At 46.4% G+C, this 18,460-nt stretch overlaps 1 protein-coding gene across 1 annotated transcript in view; it reads right to left on the bottom strand.

Moving 5' to 3' along the window:
* Window positions 1–18,460, bottom strand: part of LOC136573410 (vomeronasal type-2 receptor 26-like) — an 87,654-nt gene that overhangs the window by 9,074 nt on the left and 60,120 nt on the right. The window contains exon 7 of the mRNA XM_066574702.1: window positions 16,825–16,969. Within this exon, the coding sequence (XP_066430799.1) occupies window positions 16,825–16,969 (145 nt within the window). The remainder of the gene's footprint in view (window positions 1–16,824; window positions 16,970–18,460) is intronic.

Raw genomic sequence — 18,460 nt, 5'->3', positions numbered from 1 at the left:
ATAAAAAATTCTCAAAAATATTATTACCACAATTAGTCTCCACGTTTAGCGCTCTATTGAATGGAGCACAGCTGCCCAAACAAACTCAAGAAGCTTTTATTACATTAATACATAAAGAGGGAAAAGACTCCCAACTATGTGGCAGTTATAGGCCTATATCTTTATTAACCCCTTCATGACATGGCCTATTTTGGGCTTAAGGACGCAACAAGTTTTGGCGGATTTCCTTCTCCGTTTATCAAAAGCCATAACTTTTTTATTTTTCCATCGACGCGACCGTATAAGGGCTTGTTTTTTGCGTGGCGAACTGTAGTTTTTATCGGTGCCACTTTCGGGTACATAGACTATATTGTAAAATTTATTTATTTTTTTTAATGATAGCAGAGAGAGAAAACGCATCAATTCTGCCATAGATTTTTTAATTTTTTTTTTACACCGTTAATCATGCAGCATAAATGAGACATTCCATTTTTTCTGCAGACCGGTACGGTTACAACGATACCAAAATTCTAATATTTTTTTAAAGGTTTTCCCACTTTTCTGCAATAAAAACCCTTTTTTTGGAAATCTTTTTTCTATTCTAAATTGCTGCATTCAAAGTCACGTAACTTTTTTATTTTTTCATGTACAGAGCTCTATGAGGGCTTATTTTTTGCGAGACGAGCTGTAGATTTTATTGGTACCATTTTGGCGTACATATGGCTTTTTTGATCACTTTTATTGCGTTTTTAGTGAGGCAAAATGCTAAAAATGAGCATTTTGCCTCAGTTTTTTAGCTTTTTTTTTAGCGTTTTTTTCGGTGCACAGTCAAAAGCATGTGCAACTTATTGTACGCATCGTTACGGACGCGACAATACCAAATATGTGGGATTTTATTTATTTTCTACCTTTTTTTATGCTAATCTGAGAAAAAGCATAAAAAATGGTTTTTTTACTCTTTTTTTTACATTTTTTTTTTATTCATTTTTTTAATCTTTGTTTTTTTTACACTGTTTGTGTCCCTCTGAGGGACTTACAACACTGTGCCTATGATCGCTGTTATAAGGCATGGCAGAGCTACTGCTCTCCCATGCCTTATCGCTTATACAGCGATCCTAGGCATAGGCAATACAGGACGCCGGTGTCTGGCGTCCTGTTGCCATGGTGACAGGCCGGGCTCTCGCGATGACATCGCGAGTTCCGGCCGGAGACACAGAGGGAGCCGCGCTCCCTCTGTGAACTCTTTCCCTGCCGCGATCTACTTAGATCGCGGCAGGGAAGGGGTTAACAGTGGCGGGCGCATCTCCGATGTCCCCCCGCTGTTGCAGCGAGACGCCGGCTGTGACTGACAGCCGGCTCCCGCTGCGGGATAGCGCTGGATCTTATGTGATCCCGCGCTATCCCCAGGACGTAAGTTTACGCCCTGTTGCGGGAAGTACCCCGCTCCCAGGACGTAAACTTACGCCCTGCAGCGGGAAGGGGTTAAACCAAGACATTAAAATATGGGCTAAACTACTTTCCAGCAGAATTAATAAAATCACCCCAAAATTAATACACGAAGAACAATCAGGATTCGTGGCGGGACGCGAAGGTAAAGATAATTCAATCCGTCTCCTACACATTATAAAATACGCGCAACACAACAAAATCCTACTAATATTTCTAGGCATCGACGCAGAAAAAGCCTTTGACCGCGTAGATTGGTCTTTCATGCACGCGGTGCTAGAAAAATTCAACTTCCCACCTACATTAATCCAAGCAATATTCACACTATACTCGAATCCTAGTGCAAAAATAAAAGTAAATGATATATTCTCACAGAATTTCTCAATCACCAATGGCACTAGGCAGGGCTGCCCCCTGTCCCCTACCCTATTCATACTCCCACTGGAAATTTTGCTACAAATGGTAAGACAGAGTAACAAAATCAAAGGAATAGAGCTGGACCACCACTCAATAAAAACAGTAGCATTTGCTGACGATATACTTTTCATCCTAACAAACCCAGAAAAAAGCCTCGCCAAAATTAACAAAATATTACAAACATACAGCTCAATTTCGAACTTTAAAGTAAATGCCTCAAAATCTACATTAAATATCACCATCCCGCCATCAACCGCAAAATAACTAAAATTAAAGGGGTTGTCCCGCGGCAGCAAGTGGGTCTATACACTTCTGTATGGCCATATTAATGCACTTTGTAATGTACATTGTGCATTAATTATGAGCCATACAGAAGTTATAAAAAGTTTTTCACTTACCTGCTCCGTTGCTGGCGTCCTCGTCTCCATGGTGCCGACTAATTTTCGCCCTCCGATGGCCAAATTAGCCGCGCTTGCGCAGTCCGGGTCTTCTGCAATCTTCTATGGAGCCGCTCGTGCAGAATGCAGGCTCCGTGTAGCTCCGCCCCGTCACGTGCCGATTCCAGCCAATCAGGAGGCTGGAATCGGCAATGGACCGCACAGAAGAGCTGCGGTCCACGAAGACAGAGGATCCCGGCGGCCATCTTCAGCGGTAAGTATTGAAGTCACCGGAGCGCGGGGATTAAGGTAAGCGCTCCGGTAAACTTCCTTTACCTCCCTGCATCGGGGTTGTCTCGCGCCGACCGGGGGGGGGGTTGAAAAAAAAAAAAACCCGTTTCGGCGCGGGACAACCCCTTTAACTTCTCCTTTTAGCTGAGCTGAAACCCATATAGAATACTTAGGGATTCTCATAACAAAAAACCTGGAAAACCTGTACAATAAAAACTTCGCTCCCCTAACAGAAGAAATAGCAGCACTTCTTTGGACATACGACCTGCCATTCCTTACTTGGTTTGGCAGGAAAAATCTGATCCAAACATATATTGTACCAAAAATATTATACAAATTACAAATGGTACCGATCCACTTACCAAGCTCCTTTTTCAAACGCATTAAATCATCACTCTCCGGATTCCTATGGAACAGCAGAAGACGCAGACTATCACACAAACTCCTAGCCCAGAGAAGAGAATATGGAGGTATAAACCTCCCAGATATGGAACAATATTATAAAGCAATACAGCTCAACAGATGGCTGGAATTAATCAAACCCTCCAAAAACCTAATTGTAAGTGCACTAGCACAAGCGTCATATGGAAAATCCCTCAAAGGAGATCTATGGTGCCCCCACATAAAACCCACATTAAAAAAAACTCTACGACCTTCTCTTGAAAGGAATATGCGAAACATGGGCTTCGCTACAAAAAGAAATAGCTCCCCATCCATCTCCCATAGCACCTTTGTCCCTTGTACCAGAGTAGCTAGGCATGGACTTGGATAAACACACTAAACAAATCTGGACTAACCTAGATAAACTCTCAATAGCAGATCTCTGGTCCCACCGAGACCTCAAAAACACGCATTTAACTGAAAAACAACTAGCTTCAATACCGGGCCCTCGACTCAACCAACTTCAAACCCTACACGTAACCAAAACCCTTGACAAATTCAATAAAACGTTCCCATCGACATGCCCTCTTACAGATTTTGAGAGAAATGTTGAAACTCGAACCACTCAAAGTAGAAAACTAGCTCTCCTAAAAAAAGAAATTCATAACCCACCAAGAAACATTTAGTCCAGCATATATCAGATCCTGGGAGATGGAGCTCGGAATTAACTTATCAGACAAAGAGGTGAAATTCATATTGAACAACTCGCACGGATATTCTAGATGCACCAGATTACAAGAGAACCATTATAAGCTTATCACTAGATGGTACAAAACCCCTGAGTGGCTTTATGCTTATAAACTCTCTAATACAAACCTGTGCTGGAGATGTAATGAACATGTAGGCTCCTTTGTGCACTTATGGTGGTCATGTCCACGAATCAGGCCCTTTTGGAGCCAAGTCGAAAATAAAATACGTCAAATAACCCGCAGTTCATTTACTCTTCACCCAGAACATGTATTCTTAGCTAAACCGTCAGCAACCTATAAGCCCTCAAAAACTAATCTGACTACTCACCTCATATCAGCAGCGAAAGCTATAATTCCCCTAGCATGGCTCCAACCAACAGCTCCCACCTACACGGAATAGATAGCGAAGGTAAACGAAATCCGCCGCTTCGAGGAACTGATAAGCTGGTCATGTAGAACACACGAGCAATTCAAAAAAATATGGGGCCAATGAACAGGTACCCCCTCCTCTACATCCCACTAAATGGTATACAGTCTCTTTAGCTGCAAATTTAATTCAAACAGAACTTGCATGTTTCACTCGTCTCATGATTTTCTTATGGAGTTAGAGGTTACAATATAACAATCGATGTTCTCCCAGGGACAGTGCTGCTGGTGCCTGAGCTGCTGTAGGGAGAGCGTTAGGAGTTAGTGTAGGCTTCAAGAACCCCAAAGGTCCTTCTTAGGGCCACATCTACCTGTGTGCAGGCTGCTGCTAGCAGTGTTTTTTTTTTTTTTTCTCAAAATCGGCAGTGCAGAGCATTGCACCCGGCATTAGGGACAGAAGTGGTGCTTAGGCAGGGAGAGTGTTTGGAGTGAGTGTAGCCTTCAAGAACCTCAACGGTCCTTTCTAGGGCCAAATTTAACCGTGTGCAGTACTGTGCTGGCTGCTGTTAGCAGTGTTGCATTTTTTTTTTTTCTAAAAATCGTCTGTGCAGAGCATTGCACCCTCCATTGATACTGCAGGGACAGAATTGTGTAGGCAGGGCCACAACACAGTTATTGTTCATTGAATATCCGCAGTGGGGCCTTCCCTTTGCAAAAAAGCGAAAAAATTATATTTGGCCAGCCTGTGTCAGTCCTAAGGTCTCCGTGTACGTGTGTGCTGCGTGGACAACGTACAAAAATCAGACGCAACCAGCTACGGTTTACTGCAGGCTTGCGCCATTTTCTTTCCTGACTGGCAAATACCTGCTCTGCCAGAGTTAATAACTCTGCTACACTAAAGTTGTGTGACACTTTTTCAGGGCCACACCACAGTTATTAAACGTATTGTTCATTGAATATACGCAGTGGGGCCTTCCCTTTGCAAAAAAGCGAAAAAATTATATTTGGCCTGCCTGTGTCAGTCCTAAGGTCTCCGTGTACGTGTGTGCTGCGTGGAGAACGTACAAAAATCAGACGCAACCAGCTACGGTTTACTGCAGGCTTGCGCCATTTTCTTTCCTGACTGGCAAATACCTGCTCTGCCAGAGTTAATAACTCTGCTACACTAAAGTTGTGTGACACTTTTTCAGGGCCACACCACAGTTATTAAACGTATTGTTCATTGAATATACGCAGTGGGGCCTTCCCTTTGCAAAAAAGCGAAAAAATTATATTTGACCTGCAGGCTTGCGCCAATTTATTTCCTGCCTGGGAAATCAAATCACTGGTAATACAGCATGCTGAGGGCTAAGGGTAGGCCTAGAGGACGTGGACGCAGCCGAGGACGCGGAGGGCCAAGTGAGGGTGTGGGCACAGGCCGAGCTCCTGATCCAGGTGTGTCGCAGCCGACTGCTGCGCGATTAGGAGAGAGGCACGTTTTTGGCGTCCCCACATTCATCGCCCAATTAATGGGTCCACGCGAGAGACCTTTATTAGAAAGTGAGCAGGTCCTGTCCTGGATGGCAGAAAGTGCTTCGAGCAACCTATCGTCCAGCCACAGTTCTGCGCCGTCCACTGCTGCAAATCCGAATCCTCTGTCTGCTGCTCCTCCTTCCTCCCAGCCTCCTCACTCCACTACAATGACACATGCTCAGGAGCAGGAACACTCCCAGGAACTTTTCTCGGGCCCCTGCTCAGATTGGGCAGCAGTGGTTCCTCTACCACCAGAGGAGTTTATCGTCACTGATGCCCAACCATTGAAAAGTTCCTGGGGTCCAGGGGATGAGGCTGGGGACTTCTGGCAACTGTCTCAAGACCTTTCAGTGGGTGAGGAGGACGATGACGATGAGACACAGTTGTCTTGCAGTGAGGTAGTAGTAAGGGCAGTAAGTCCGAGGGAGCAGCACACAGAGGATTCGGAGGAAGAGCAGCAGGACGATGAGGTGACTGACCCCACCTGGTGTGCAACGCCTACACAGGACAGGTCTTCAGAGGGGGAGGCACGGGCAGCAGCAGGGCAGGTTGCAAGAGGCAGTGCGGTGGCCAGGGGTAGAGGCAGGGCCAGACCGAATAATCCACCAAGTGTTTCCCAAAGCGCCCCCTCGCGCCATGCCACCCTGCAGAGGCCGAGGTGCTCTAAGGTCTGGCAGTTTTTCACAGAGACGCCTGACGACCGACGAACAGTGGTGTGCAACCTTTGTCGCGCCAAGATCAGCCGGGGAGCCACCACCAACAGCCTCACCACCACCAGCATGCGCAGACATATGATGGCCAAGCACCCCACAAGGTGGGACGAAGGCCGTTCACCGCCTCCGGTTTGCACCGCTGCCTCTCCCCCTGTGCCCCAACCTGCCACTGAGATCAAACCCCCCTCTCAGGACACAGGCACGACCGTCTCATGGCCTGCACCCACACCCTCACCTCCGCTGTCCTCGGCCCCATCCAGCAATGTCTCGCACCGCACAGTCCAGCCGTCGCTAGCGCAACTGTTGGAGCGCAAGCGCAAGTACGCCGCCACGCACCCACACGCTCAATCGTTAACCGTCCACATAGCCAAATTTATCAGCCTTGAGATGCTGCCGTATAGGGTTGTGGAAACGGAGTCCTTCAAAGCTATGATGGCGGCTGCGGCCCCGCGCTACTCAGTTCCCAGTCGCCACTACTTTTCCCGATGTGCCGTCCCAGCCCTGCACGACCACGTCTCCCGCAACATTGTACGCGCCCTCACCAATGCGGTTAGTGGCAAGGTCCACTTAACTACGGACACGTGGACAAGCACAGGCGGGCAGGGCCACTACATCTCCCTGACGGCACATTGGGTGAATTTAGTGGAGGCTGGGACAGAGTCAGAGCCTGGGACCGCTCACGTCCTACCCACCCCCAGAATTGCGGGCCCCAGCTCGGTGGTGGTATGTTCGGCGGTGTATGCTTCTTCCACTAAAGCACCCTTCTCCTCCTCCTCCTCCTCCTCAACCTCTGTCTCGCAATCTAGATGTGTCAGCAGCAGCAGGACGTCGCCAGCAGTCGGTGTCGCGCGGCGTGGCAGCACAGCGGTGGGCAAGCGTCAGCAGGCCGTGCTGAAACTACTCAGCTTAGGAGATAGGAGGCACACGGCCCACGAACTGCTGCAGGGTCTGACAGAGCAGACGGACCGTTGGCTTGCGCCGCTGAGCCTCCAACCGGGCATGGTCGTGTGTGACAACGGCCGTAACCTGGTGGCGGCTCTGCAGCTCGGCAGCCTCACGCACGTGCCATGCCTGTCCCACGTCTTTAATTTGGTGGTTCAGCGCTTTCTGAAAAGCTACCCACGCTTGTCAGACCTGCTCGTAAAGGTGCGCCGGCTCTGCGCACATTTCCACAAGTCCCACACGGACGCTGCCACCCTGTGCACCCTGCAACATCGCTTTAATCTGCCAGTGCACCGACTGCTGTGCGACGTGCCCACACGGTGGAACTCTACGCTCCACATGTTGGCTAGGCTCTATGAGCAGCGTAGAGCTATAGTGGAATACCAACTCCAACATGGGCGGCGCAGTGGGAGTCAGCCTCCTCATTTCTTTTCAGAAGAGTGGGCCTGGTTGGCAGAAATCTGCCAGGTCCTTCGAAACTTTGAGCAGTCTACCCAGGTGGTGAGCGGCGATGCTGCAATCATTAGCGTCACCATTCCTCTGCTATGCATCTTGAGAAGTTCCCTGCAAACCATAAAGGCAGCCGCTTTGCGCTCGGAGACCGAGCCGGGGGAAGACAGTATGTCGCTGGATAGTCAGAGCACCCTCCTGTCTATATCTCAGCGCGTTCAGGAGGAGGAGGAGGAGCATGAGGAGGATGAGGAGGAGGGGGAAGAGACAGCTTGGACCACTGCTGACGGTACCCATGCTGCTTGCCTGTCATCATTTCAGCGTGTATGGCCTGAGGAGGAGGAGGAGGATCCTGAAAGTGATCTTCCTAGTGCGGACAGCCATGTGTTGCATACAGGTACCCTGGCACACATGGCTGACTTCATGTTAGGATGCCTTTCTCGTGACCCTCGCATTCAACGCATTCTGGCCACTACGGATTACTGGGTGTACACACTGCTCGACCCACGCTATAAGGAGAACCTTCCCACTCTCATTCCCGAAGAGGAAAGGGGTTCGAGAGTGTTGCTATACCACAGGACCCTGGCGGACAAGCTGATGGTAAAATTCCCATCCGACAGCGGTAGTGGCAGAAGGCGCAGTTCCGAGGGCCAGGTAGCAGGGGAGGTGCGTAGATCAAGCAGCATGTACAGCCCAGGCAGTGCAACAGTCTTTAAGGGCCTGGCCAGCTTTATGGCTCTCCAGCAAGACTGTGTCACCGCTCCCCAGTCAAGGCTGAGTCGGCGGGAGCACTGTAAAAGGATGGTGAGGGAGTACGTAGCCGATCGCACGACCATCCTCGGTGACGCCTCTGCCCCCTACAACTACTGGGTGTCGAAGCTGGACACGTGGCCTGAACTAGCGCTGTATGCCCTGGAGGTGCTTGCTTGTCCTGCGGCTAGCGTCTTGTCGGAAAACGTGTTTAGTGCGGCTGGGGGAATCATCACAGATAAGCGTAACCGCCTGTCAACCGACAGTGCCGACAGGCTAACACTCATCAAGATGAACAAAGCCTGGATTTCCCCAGACTTCTCTTCTCCACCAGCGGACAGCAGCGATACGTAAGCAATACGTAGGCTGCACCCGCGGATGGAAGCTACGTTCTCTCTCACCATCCAAAACGGGGACATTTCTGCTTCATCAATCTGTGTCTAATATTCCTCCTCCTCCTGCTCCTCCTCCTGAAACCTCACGTAATCACGCTGAAGGGCAATTTTTCTTAGGGCCACAAGGCTCACTCATAATTTTTCTAAACAATTTTTATATGTTTCAATGCTCTTAAAAGCGTTGAAACTTTAACTTGAACCAATTTTTAGTTAAACTGGGCTGCCTCCAGGCCTAGTTACCACTTAAGCCACATTAACCAAAGCGATTAATGGGTTTCACCTGCCCTCTTGGTTGGCCATGGCCAATTTTTTTGATGTACATTAGTACTGTTGATAAAGCAATTTTTATGGGCCCTCGCCTACAGTGTAATCAAATGAATTTTTAGCCCACCTGCATTACAGCTGACGTTACATCCGCTGTGTTGGGCAATGCAATGTGATATTTCTGTGTACCGCCGGTGGCTTCCTGGCACCCACCCATGCTGTGGGTCCACAGGGAATTATAAATGCATCTGATTCCACTTGTAAAGAACCCCAGTCAGACTGGGGCATGCAGTGTGGGCCGAAGCCCACCTGCATTAAGCACGACATTACTACCTCAGCTGTGTTGGGCAATGCAATGGGATATTTTTATGTACCGCCGGTGGGTTCCAGGGAGCCACCCATGCTGTAGGTGCACACGGAGTTTAACCTACATGTGTCCACTTGTAAAGAACCCCAGTCAGACTGGGGCATGCAGTGTGGGCCGAAGCCCACCTGCATTAAGCACGACATTACTACCTCAGCTGTGTTGGGCAATGCAATGGGATATTTTTATGTACCGCCGGTGGGTTCCAGGGAGCCACCCATGCTGTAGGTGCACACGGAGTTTAACCTACATGTGTCCACTTGTAAAGAACCCCAGTCAGACTGGGGCATGCAGTGTGGGCCAAAGTCCACCTGCATTAAGCACGACATTACTACCTCAGCTGTGTTAGGCAATGCAATGGGATATTTTTGTGTATCGCCGGTGGGTTCCAGGGAGCCACCCATGCTGTCGGTCGACAGGGACTTCACAATAGGGAGTTGTACCTGCCTGTGTCTATGAATTAAAAAGCCCGGTCTGACTGGGGCATGCAGAGACACCTTGACAGAATGAATAGTGTGTGGCACATAGGTTCCCCATTGCTATGCCCACATGTGCAGCTCCTGATGGCGGTGGCACAGGATTCTATTTCTCATTGCTTCTGTACAGCATTGTGGGCTATCGCCCCGACCCTTTTAAAGAGGGTCGCTGCCTAGCCGTGCCAACCCTCTGCAGTGTGTGCCTGCGGTTCCTCGTCATGGCAGACGCACTTCTAAATAGACATGAGGGTGGTGTGGCATGAGGGCAGCTGAAGGCTGCGCAGGGACACTTTGGTGTGCGCTGTGGGGGGGAGGGGGGGGGGGGTTGGGCAGCATGTAACCCAGGAGAAGTGGCAGCGGAGTGTCATGCAGGCAGTGATTGTGCTTTGTTGGAGGTAGTGTGGTGCTTAGCAAAGGTATGCCATGCTAATGAGGGCTTTTCAGAAGTAAAAGTTTTTGGGAGGGGGGGGGCCCACTCTTGCCGCTATTGTGGCTTAATAGTGGGACCTGTGAACTTGAGATGCAGCCCAACATGTAGCCCCTCGCCTGCCCTATCCGTTGCTGTGTCGTTCCCATCACTTTCTTGAATTGCCCAGATTTTCAGACAAGGAAACCTTAGCGAGCATCGGCGAAATACAAAAATGCTCGGGTCGCCCATTGACTTCAATGGGGTTCGTTACTCGAAACGAACCCTCGAGCATCGCGAAAAGTTCGTCCCGAGTAACGAGCACCCGAGCATTTTGGTGCTCGCTCATCTCTATAGATGACCAAAGCAACAGGTCATTAGCTAAATCCACCTTCTTTGACACCTTCAATATCGTAGGGCTTGGTTCTGACCCAGAAGTGCCAATAGACATACTACGAGTTCATAAGGCTAGGGGACAGATTAATGATTCCCAGAATGCTCCATATGCCCAGAGACTTGTCCTAGGATGGGTCATCATAGGAGACATCTGTCTAGGAGTGTCAGGGTATATGTATATATTGCCATATGTTTTTATGCTTTTATACCTGTATGCAAATTCTATGCAATACTACAATGAAGGAAAAAAACCTTAATATATAGCCTTTAAAATCATATCAGATATGCCAAGGCTTTGCAAGGCGAATGAAATGCATCTTAAAAACCGCAAGGAAGAACCGGATACAAAGGCCGCGTGCTTGGCTGTTTTCCCAGAATCTAGATAAAAAACAGTTTAACTACGTATATGACTAACACTGCCTCAGGCGGAACTGCGGACATCACATATATGGTTATGCGGTGGATTTGAGCCAATAAGACACACTTCTAATGACGTGATAAGGGGTATTAAGCCCCATGTAATCTGTAATAAAGTGCGCAGTTACTCCCTGTGTGAGGAACTATACCAGACATCCGTGTGTGGTGTTTTTTTCTTTACCGTCGGCAACAGGGGGTTAGGGTGGGCCTGATTGGTGCTATACACAGAATTTCCCTGACAGGAGGAGCACACAAGCCAACCTCAGTCAACAGCATACTCATCAACATACTTGAAAGTGGACGTGCTTCCCTATTCCAGCCATGCCACAGCAGTTTCCTGATAAAAGAGTTGCCACAAAGCGCCTTGTCCCTTCGCAGACCCCTCCTGTGAAGACCACGCCTGCAATGGTGAGCAAGATCACTTAGGATGCACAGTCTTCCACAAGACAAGAGAAGACAACAGGGTCGCGATGTCCATAGAAGACAAGCTGTTCTTGAATATCATGAATCAAGGAATAGTAAAAGACAAGTCCAAAAGCTGGGTCGCACCTTTACCATTTAAAACCCAGAGACGATGCTTACCTAAAAACAAAGAACTTGTCTATAGCCAATTTATCTCCCTCAAACACAAACTTCAGAGGACACCAGAGATGAAGGAACATTTCTTCACCTTTATGGAAAGAATATTCCAGAACAACCACGCAGAAGTGGCACCCGTGCTCCAAGACTCCCAAGAGTGTTGATCCTTACCCATATTCAGCGTTTATCCTCCCAAAAATCCAGGACAGGTAAGAGTAGTATTCGACTTGAGCGCCAGGTGTGAAGGCGTCTCACTAAACGATATCTTATTGCCTGATCCGGACCTCAACAACAGACTTCTACAGGTATTTCTCTGCTTTCGCAGAGATTCCACAGCATTCATGGCCGACATACAACAAATGTTACACTGCTTCCTCAACATGGAAGAACATAGAAACTACTTAAGGTTCTTCTGGTACCGCAACAATGACCCCAATGAGGACATCATAGAGTACCGAATGAGGGTGCACATCTTTGGAAACAGTCCTTCCTCTGCAGTTGCTATCTATGGTCTCAGACATTCAGCCCAAGAGGGTGAAGCAAAATACGGGTCGGATGTCAGGTCCTTTGTGGAAAGGGACTTCTATGTGGACGAGTGCTTGAAGTCTACACCCAAAAACGAGACTGCAATCTGTCTCCTGAAAAGAGCTCAAGAAATGCTTCCTCAATGTGAGGTTGCATAAAATCGCCTCCAACAGCCGTGAGTTAATGGAGGCCTTCTTACCCCAAGACCATTCAAGTGATCTAACGGACTTGGATCTTGGCACAGACTCCCTTCCTGTGCAATGGAGCCTTGGTCTGCTCTGGGACTTAAAGGTGGGCACATTCACCTTTAAAATCAGCATGAAAGAAAAGCCTTTCACACGCAGAGGAGTCCTGTCTACCATAAACAGCTTATATGATCCTCTGGGATTTGTAGCACCTGTTACCATCCAAGAAAAAATTATGCTGTGAGACTTTACCACAGAGACGTCTGATTAGGATGATCCACTTCCCATGGAGAAAAAAGACATGTGGACAGGTTGGAGGAAGTCTCTTGAAACTTTGTCCAGTCTTCATGTGGCTCGTCCGTATACTGCCGTGCCATCAACGGAAGTCAAGATGCAAAGACTATATATCTTCTGTGATGCTTCAGCCAAGGCAATTGTAGCCATAGCATACCTGAAGGCCATAGACGTCAAGGAACAACGACATGTAGGGCTTGTTCTGAGCTAGACCAAACTGGTGCCACTCCGCGAGCACACTATACCCAGATTAGAACTTTGCACTTCTGTGCTTGCGGTAAAGTTGGCTGAACTTATAACATCAGGAATGAATCTGGGAATCGAGGAAGTCGAATTTTACACGGACAGCAAGGTAGTATTGGGATATATTTGCAACAAAACCAGGCGCTTTTACGTTTATGTCAGCAATCGGGTGTTAAGGATCAGGAGGTTCACTTGTCTCAAACAATGGCACTATGTTCCTACACACTATAATCCGGCAGACCATGCAACTAGATCTGTAGCAGCGGCTCACCTTAAGAATACAACATGGTTTTACGGGTCCTGCATTCCTGTACCATTCAACATCTTGCAACATTGGATTTGACTCATTTGAATTGGTAAATCCAGATACCGATGTAGAATTCCGACCTGAAGTATCTGCTCGATGTACAGTGACTTTTGACCACCAACTCAAATCCCATCGTTTCAACAGGTTCTCCACTTGGATGTTGCTCGTTCGTGCTATAGCCAAAGTCATATAGCTCAGTTTTATAGGTCGACATTACCTGTAAAGCAAAGACCTTGCAAAGGCTGGCATCATGGCAAACACATCTTTACCGCTACTTATCTGGACAGGTCGAAGGGAATAATAATTCGCACTATACAACATGAATGTTATGCTAAAGAAATAGACTACTTTAGGAAAGGCCAAAAAGTCTCCAAGGATAGCGCTTTGAAGAAGCTTGATTCCATCATTGACCAAGATGGGTCGCTAAGAATAGGGGCTCGCCTTAAAGCAGCCAAAGTGGAATTTATGGAGAGACATCCAATGGTAATTCCTGGGCATCATCTTGTCACAACTCTGCTCGTGCAGCTTCACCATGTTCAAGTGAAACATCATTGTTTACCGAAGGGAATCTGCGAGCTGCGGGTCTATGGATAGTTGGAGCAAAGAGGTGATTAAGCAAGCTCATTTTCAGCTGTGTTACCTGTCGCAAACTTTGTGGCATGTTCCTGAACCAGATTATGGCCAGCCTCCCAACTGAGAGACTCGGTATGGATCCTTCTTTCACCAACGTCGGTCTAGATATATTTGGTCCTTGGTCAGTGGCTACACAGCACACTAGAGGTATTCACACCAGCGCAAAGTGCTGGGCAGTCATGTTCATTTGTATGTCCAGCAGGGCTGTCCACATGGAGGTGATCAAATCCATGGACAAGTCAAGTTTCATAAACGCACTTTGATATTTTATTGCCATAAGAGGACCGGTGAAACATATTTATTTGGACAGAGGCACGAATTTCATTGGGGCAGTGAAAGAACTTGAAATTCCTTCTAACGTAGACACTACCGACGTGGAAAGATACTTAAAGGAGCAAGGATGCACTTGGATCTTTAATCTACCTCACTCTTCCCACATGGGCGGCTTCTGGGAAAGGATGATAGGAATAGCAAGAAAAATCTTAGATTCTATCTTCTTGCAAGTTGGGAGTACAAGACTCACACATGAAAGCTTGACCACCTTCTTGGCAGAAGTTTCAGCCATTATGAATGCAAGACCGTTGACTACTCTTTTATTTGACCATCCTTAGTCCTGCTATGTTACTCAAGCAGAAGACCAGTACTCCGCATGGTCCTCTAGGAGAATTCAATGATAAGAATCTCTACAGACGATAATGAAGGCAGGTGCAAAGTCTTTCTAATACTTTCTGGACAAAGGGAAAGAAGCAATATATCTCTACCTTACAATCAAGAAGGAAGTGGCAAACGGACAAGCCTAACATCAGACCTGGAGATGTAATGCTCATGAAAGATAACCAATCGCACCGGAATGAGTGGCCACTGGGCCTCATCACCAACACATTCCTGAGCGAGGATGGGAAAGTATGCAAGGCCGAGGTCAAAGTGTGAAAGTTTAGGGAGTGCAAACTATTCCTCAGGCCAGTGGCAAAACTTGTGTTGTTGTTTTCACCGGAAAGACCCAATAGTGGTGTCTGTTGATATCAGATGGGGAGTGTTCTGCCCAGCAGAGTTAGAAGTATCATAGCAGTTCATTTTAGGTGTTTAGAGTGGTTACAGCACCATCTAGCGGTGTTAAAAATGTACAACACCTTGTTTTTCTGTAATAAAGACTAATGCATTATGGGTAGTTTGTAAGGCATTGTGGGAAGGAGAAACTTCCTGTCTTTAAGAGAGTCAGAGCTGCCTCCTGCATTCTCCTCTTCAAATCCTACTATCCATGTAAAAGTATATCTGGTAAGAAAGCTACCTTTGTTTCTGAGACAGTATGTTATGCAGAGCCGTTCAGTGGTCAGTTGTGTTGTTACTCAGGAGGTTATAACTGTTTAGTTGTCTATGCAGTACTATGTGTAGCGGCCATTTTACCATGTGCCTTCATGTTACTGTTATGTAATGTTAGTGCGTGCTTCCTATGCATCTTACTGATGTGGATTATTTGTATTCTTATACTTTTACCGCACACACGTATTCTATGATCTGTTAACCAATAAACTGGTCAGATTAAGAAGGACAGTTTGTTTATTTGGAAGACAGAGATGGCTAAACTTAATGTCAGACTGCACACCGTGTGAACGGGTAAGGAGACAGACCAGTGCTGATCTAAAGAATAATTTTATCATGTTATTTATTTTGCACACTGAATGCCGTAAAAATGAAATCCCAAAAACAAAATGGAGAAATTTCTTTTTATTAAAGTTATACAATACATGAAATGTGCCCCAAAATGATATAATTCAAAACAGAACTTTTCACTCTAAAACAATCCCTCATATAGGTGTGTGGATGGAAAAATTAAAACGTTATGGCTCTAGGAATGCAATGATGAAAAAGAAATGAAAAATGAGTTGGCAATAAAGGTGCAAACAGGCGTCGTCACTAAGGGGTTAAGAGTTCTACAATTAATCGGGCATAAAGTATAAAAAGACCTGGAAATGTGAAATGCAATTAAAGCCATTGTGGGGAATGGTGCCCACACTAAATGTGCGTTTAGACTGAATGATTATCATTCACAAAATCATTCAAACAAGCAAAACTGAATGATAATCGAGCCAACGACTGAACGGCGAACCACAATCATGAGGTTCGTTGTTCAGTTTTAGCCGACATAAAAGTCAGCGCCGGCTCGTGCCCGTCGGGCAATTTATACGCTGATCATTCACATAGGAATGTGAAACCCTGAATAATGAGAGAATCATGCAGTCTGAACCGGCGGCCCGAGCGCGGACAAGCTGATGATGACATCACCAGCTCATTTACTCGAGCAGACGAGGCTCATGAGGTTCTCCTTGTGCCTACAAGGGCCATTAGTTTGATGCCAAGTGTTTCCTATGTACATTCCCCTTATGTTAACCTCCTGCTGTGCCGTCTGCTGTAATTTACGGTGCTGTACAATGTAATCAAAGGATACCGGGCAGAGAAAACTCCTCACCATTGGATACACGATGAAGCCAAGAGACTTACTAAAATAATTTCTGTACTGAAGTTCAGCTCTTCTGTGACATTTTTATCTTTCTCACCCCGGCCAGAATTTCTGCATCTCAACCCGCCTCTTAAAATGTTTGGCGCATCTTTTACTCCACCTTCCCGTTTACTAAGACTGATGTGAGAAACATTTGTTTTAATAAATTTTGCCTAAAGGATCAAAAAAGGAAGCAGATGGAATGATTCCCATCAAATGGTACTAAAAGGCGCTCAGTTTTGTCATGTTTTTACCTGACTGGCAGACAGCGAGAACTGAACTCCTCATCTGATGAGACCAGGCGTAGAGTAGCACTTTGTGCAAGCATTAACCCAACTGTCCATTTCCATCACACTGTGCTGTGAAATCCCACCTCTACTTGAGGAGGATTTATTTTACCTATATCAGATAATTTTCAGCCTCTGTTCCTGCCTGCAGGTTAGTATATCCATGGTATGCAATATTCTTACCTGTTATATTGGACATTTCACCCTCAGAACATGGGACACAGTCATAGCAGCAGACATGATATCCTCCATTAGGACGTTTTCTGTATCCTGGAGAACATCGATCGTTACAGCGAGACTGCGGCTCCTTGAGGAGAAGAAATATGAACTGAAATACAGGGTGGACCAAAGGTATAGAGAGACCTGAATTAATGGAAAACAGTGGATGGAAATGCCATCCTGTGCATGCCATATTGCTAAGGGCCAGGGGACATGTCTGAGAGGGGCAGTGTCAAACATAGCTGCCATTTTTAAAGCAGCCATCTTGGAACCAAGTCAATATTTTCAAATAGAAAGTAGTGCATGTGGTATGTATCTGATATTTTATGAGAAACCCAAATCTCTATTTAAGTGCCATGTATCTTTATTCCTGATGAAGTTATACATTTTTCCATGCTCCATGTGCTCAGGGTTGTATCGAATCATTAAGGTGCCTTTTCTCCCATTCACGATGCACTAAGAGCAACACTTCAGCAGAAATGCTTGGACAGGCATCCAGGATTGGGGTACTGTGCTCCCTGGGGATCAACACAATCTCTGCCCTCTCCTTGTGTGTAAATCCCACAGCCATATCTATCAGTAACAAAGAGAAAATTGGTAATAACTTTGCCAGGAATAAAGCTCCGTCACATTAAATTTGGATCCCTCATGAAATTCTCTACTAGATACAAATGTCACAAGCATCCCTTCCCATTTGAAAATATTAATTTGATTACTGGACGTCAACTTTCAAAATGGTTGCTGTGTTGGACACACGCCCCCCCCCCCCCCCCACCCCACCCCATGCCACACACAGGATGGCATTCCCAACCACCATTTTCTATTGATTCGGGTGTAAATGAGAAGTTAATATAAGAAAAGAGTCCTATCCAGCGCTGACTTTAGGTTAGATAATTCTAATTGCCAAAGGCTAAAAATACCCATAAGTAATGTCACCTAAAATATAACCAAAATACTTTATTATACAAATAGACAAAGACAACATCAAATAATATTTAAAATAAATGGGCAAATGAGATGTGACTAGTAGTCATCAGTTAGTATCATGTGTGTAACTGTGCATGTACACACCAAAACATAGGCCTGGATGGCCAACTCCCAATAGCCTATGTAAAGATTAGTTAATCATCACCACCGAACCCAATTAAAAGCTAATCTATAGCCTCCCTGACATGTTTCGCCTTGCGGAGTCCTCAGGGGGAACAACAACCAGCGATGTAGTGAGCCGAGCGCTGAACTGATAACTCTTAAATAGAAAAAAGGCAGAACAATCTTTTGAGTAGCCAATCTAGACCAGAGACAAGGCAGCAGCAAATAATGATGGGAGAAAATCTTGACAGACAGCGAATGGTGCTATAGTTTGACCAATCCCATATCGGTGGCTCCACCAATCATAGTGTTTTACCAGAGCATGCCCAGTGCAGAACAGGCACAGCTATCTCAATAGAGCGTGTGCAGACACTTAGAAAAATAAATGAATGTTGTCCCCTTCTTATAAAAGGACTCACAAGTTATGTCCCTTTTTCATAGCCTGCTTATAATAATGTTCATATTGGAAATGTTATGTCTATTTTTGCTATGTTATAGTTGAAGTGTCGTG

This window comes from Eleutherodactylus coqui, chromosome 7 (assembly GCF_035609145.1).
Source record: "Eleutherodactylus coqui strain aEleCoq1 chromosome 7, aEleCoq1.hap1, whole genome shotgun sequence".
NCBI classification, from domain to species: domain Eukaryota; kingdom Metazoa; phylum Chordata; class Amphibia; order Anura; family Eleutherodactylidae; genus Eleutherodactylus; species Eleutherodactylus coqui.
This window is presented reverse-complemented; position numbering and strand designations above follow the sequence as displayed.